The sequence below is a fragment of the Myotis davidii genome, unplaced genomic scaffold, assembly GCF_000327345.1.
Source record: "Myotis davidii unplaced genomic scaffold, ASM32734v1 scaffold1332, whole genome shotgun sequence".
Lineage (NCBI taxonomy): Eukaryota > Metazoa > Chordata > Mammalia > Chiroptera > Vespertilionidae > Myotis > Myotis davidii.
The window spans coordinates 63,232-67,397 of record NW_006283155.1 but is presented as its reverse complement, the minus strand read 5'-3'; the positions used below and the strand labels follow the sequence as shown (position 1 = coordinate 67,397).

The window sequence follows — 4,166 nt, the reverse complement described above, 5'->3', positions numbered from 1 at the left end:
GTCACCAGAAGATCTGCTGATATCTGTATGGATATTCTCATTTACCTCCCCGGGCACAATACAGAGGACCTTCAGAAAACCTATATGGATTTCCCCCTAACTAGTTTGGCTGAGTAATTGAATGAAGAAAAAATTTCTCTTTATATCCAATCTAGAGTCTCCATCTTTGATATAAAAACAATAAAAGATCCCTCCTACATAATGAATGCAATGGTAAGGTTCATTGATCTAATCATTCAGCAAATAATTACTTTGTCCTTCCTCCACACCCAAGCTGTGCCCTCAGTACTAAGGACACACATGTGTTGCTCACAAACTAGTGAACATGGAGGTAAAGGGTGACCTACCATTCTTGCATTTGTTCTGAGGATGAGCTAACCGCTTCTCAGAAATTAAAATGCACTTGAGTATTGGGATGTCTCAGTAGTTCCGCAGCCGCCATCCCAAAAGATGCAACATCTCAGGAAAGGGCATGTGTTCTAGATACATATTTTGACCAGGCAAGTGTTTCAGTCAAAATGTACTCATTGTGTTAAATAAGTCTGGAGTGGGCGGTTCCAAAACCCATTGTGGTGAATTACTACGAATTAACCCCCTACCTCAGATGGATGGATCGTCTCGCCCACTCGCTGCATTCAGCCATGAGGTTCTGGGTCTGTGGGCTCACTTTCCCTTCGAATAACATTTCCTCGACCTCCCAGAATAACTGCTGTACTTTCTGTGCACTGGCTTTGTCAAACTCCTAAAACAGAAATGCACATTTAGTTACATGACTAACAGTTGTAGACATAACGGCTTCATAATCCATTATGCTAACATATTTAAAGCATCCCAGAATAACTGCTGTACTTTCTGTGCACTGGCTTTGTCAAACTCCTAAAACAGAAATGCACATTTAGTTACATGACTAAAAGTTGTAGACATAACGGCTTCATAATCCATGATGCTAACATATTTAAAGCACCCATTATGACAAGATAGAAATAAGTGGATTTTGTGGTCAGACACACCAATACTGCAATTTTTATTCTTCTGATAAATTGCACCCCACTCTGACCCACAATTTCTGTAACTATTAAGTAGAGATCATCTACTACATGAGTTACAAGACATACCTGAGATTTTTACATAGATATAGTGATAGGTATAGTTATACACACTGACATAGATATTAATATAGATTAATATTATATTAGTGTAATATAATATTAATCTATATTATATAGGCCCAGTGCATGGATTCGTGCACCATGGTGTCCCTCAGCCTGGCCTGCGCTCTCTCATAATCCGGGACCCCTCGGGGGATGTCAGACAGCCTGTGGGGATCGGGCCAAAACTGGCAGTTCGACATCCCCTGCAGGATGTAGTTGTGTGCGAAGCAGCAGGCAGCTGGGCAGGAGTCTTAGCCGACAGCTCCCAGGCATAATGGCCCTGCAGCATCTGCTGCAGCCTCCACTAGGTAGCGCTACCACAGAGGTGGGAGAGGCTCTAGCCCAGCGGTTCTCAACCTGCGGGTCGCGACCCCTTTGGGGGTCAAACGACCCTTTCACAGGGGTCGCCTAAGACCATCAGAAAACACATATATAATTACATATTGTTTTTGTGATTAATCACTATGCTTTAATTATGTTCAATTTGTAACAATGAAAATACATCCTGCATATCAGATATTTACATTATGATTTATAACAGTAGCAACATTACAGTTATGAAGCAGCAACGAAAATAATGTTATGGTTGGGTCACAACATGAGGAACTGTATTTAAAGGGCCAGAAGGTTGAGAACCACTGAGTTAGAGGCAGTTGCTCCTCAGGTCAAAGGGGGAGAGGTGCCCTCACCTATGCAGACGACATCCATGAAGCCATACATGCCGTAGCAGATCTGAAATAGCAGATCCTGTCGTTGCCACTTGGCTGAAGGGCTGAGTGAGGACCAGATGAGCCAGGAGATGCTGGCGACGAGGAAGAGAGAGCCCAGAACTATGGCCGCAATCTGGACCTTCTCAATGACTGTCAGGGAGATGGCTTGCCACTGTGTGGGAGAAAGGGTTCCAAAGAGTCACAGAAAGACATGGAGGGCCAGGTGATGGTTCGCCCTGAAAAGGAGGGTGCTCCCGGAGCCTTCCTGGAACCCTTCCGGCAGGATTAACACCTGTCTCTTCTGTGCCCTGATCAAACCTAGACTGTGGCACTGCTCAAGTTGTTTGAAACCATGTGTCTGTCCTAGTTTAGAAAGGCAGGATCAGGTAAGTGCTCTGAAGCCAGACCATCTAGGTTTGAATTCCAAATTCTAACTCCATCACTTCCTGGCTGAGTAACCTTGGGCAAGTTTTCAAATCTCTTTGTGCACCAATCTTTAAGATGGGGATAATACTGGTATGTAACTAATAGAATTATGATGATGATTAAAAGAGTTAATACACACCAAGAGCTTGACACACAGAAAACACTACATAATTGCTGTCCTCATTGACGTTACTATCTTTTTCTTTTTTGTTGTCCCAGTGCAGTGCCCAGAACAGTGCCTGGAATAAAGGTGGCACGCAATAGTGAATTGTAAATATCTGGAATATTGTGAATTCTGTGAATGAAAGCCATAAGGGTCTCTCTGGAAAAGTACATGAAAATCTAGAATTTGGACAGTGTGAAGCCATGACTCTCAGCTTTCCTCCAGCTGTACACTCATGAGCAGAGTGCGAGTGGGGGTGGCAGGGAGTTGGCGTCAGGAGGGGCTGCTTATCAGAAGTGAGAGCACATCTCTGAAGAGGTCCTGAGTGACTCAGAGCTGTCTCCTTCCCAGCGTCCCCTCCCACACTTTGCAAATCGCAGCTGTAAGATGGTAGGAGGAAGAGGGGCAAGTGGAGAACTGCTTTTAAAGAGAACAAAGAGAAACAGAAAACAAGAAAGTGCAGGAGATAGAACACCCACGGGCTACAGTGGAGGCTCCCAGTCACAAGGGCTTCACAAAAGGCCTTGTCCGGGATGCTCAGGGGCACTTGAGGGGCTACGGGGGCAGGAGGCTGTGCAATCGGCAGAGCACCCAACAGAGCTGTAGATTAAAAGCTTGCCTGGCTCCAAACCCCACTCCCGAAAATGACAAAGATAAGGTCAAAGGTAACAGTTTCCACAACACTTAGAAGGTGAAAGTAAAACATCTGCTTAGAAATCCTCTAACCAGGGTGATTTTTTAGTTTTTATTTCACCCAATTTTCCTCTTGAGTTCAACTTGTCAGCGTCTGTCCTGAATTTCCCGCCATAGATTTCATATAAGAAATTAAAGGTAACACACTGAGAGGGAGGGGAAGGAAGTAGAAAAAAACAAAACTATTAATAGCTGAGACTCTCAGTTATGGGAGTATAAGTGATTTTTGTTTTTCCTTATATGTTCTGTACTTTTAAGATTTTACATGTGGCATAGAAATGATTTTATATGTATGGCTATGCATATGTTTTATAGGTAATGCTTTTAAAATTGGTAAAAAGATATTTTTAAAATAGGAAAGCAGCCCTAGCCCATTTGGCTCACTGGATAGAGCGTTGGCCTGCAGATTGCAGGCTCCTGAGTTCGATTCTGATCAAGGGCACATGCTCAGTTGCGAGCTTGATCCCCAGCGTGGGGCGTGCAGGAGGCAGTTGGTCAATGATTCTCTCATCACTGATGTTTCTATCTTTCTCTCCCTCTCACTTCCTCTCTGAAATCAATAAAAATGTATTTAAAAAATAAAAATAATTTTTAAAAAATAAGAAAGCAACTGTTTACACATTGTAACCATGCAATTATCCAAAGTATTCTGAGACCTACTTCATCTCTCCATGAGCAAATGGAGCTCCTTTCGGTAGATACACCCGTGGTTAAGGTCGAACTCTGCGTCCCAGACCCGGACCAGTAGCTGTGGGCTTCTGTGGGTGTGGGGCTTCCACTGGGTGAAAACGATGACACGGACTCACTGCAGGAACACACGGAGGCAACATAAATAACATTTCCTGGGAAGAGGTTGGGCTGGAAACTGGCTTTACTTCTCTGAGCCGCTTCGTCTTTCTTTCTTTAAATACATTGGTCAAGTTCACAGCACACAGAGTTTTAAAATACTGATGCAATGTAACATTTCACTAGTTTTAATTTTATCGGAAAATAAAACTGCTTGTTTACTTTTAGAACTTCATA

General features: G+C 43.3%; 1 protein-coding gene across 1 annotated transcript in view; it reads right to left on the bottom strand.

Annotated features, from left to right (window-relative positions):
• FAM149A (family with sequence similarity 149 member A) overlaps positions 1-4,166 on the bottom strand; it is a 29,209-nt gene that overhangs the window by 19,536 nt on the left and 5,507 nt on the right. The window contains exons 2-3 of the mRNA XM_006753500.2: positions 3,804-3,948; positions 600-742 (exon numbers count right to left, since the gene is read on the bottom strand). Of these exons, the coding sequence (XP_006753563.2) occupies positions 600-685 (86 nt within the window). The 5' untranslated portion in view covers positions 686-742; positions 3,804-3,948. The remainder of the gene's footprint in view (positions 1-599; positions 743-3,803; positions 3,949-4,166) is intronic.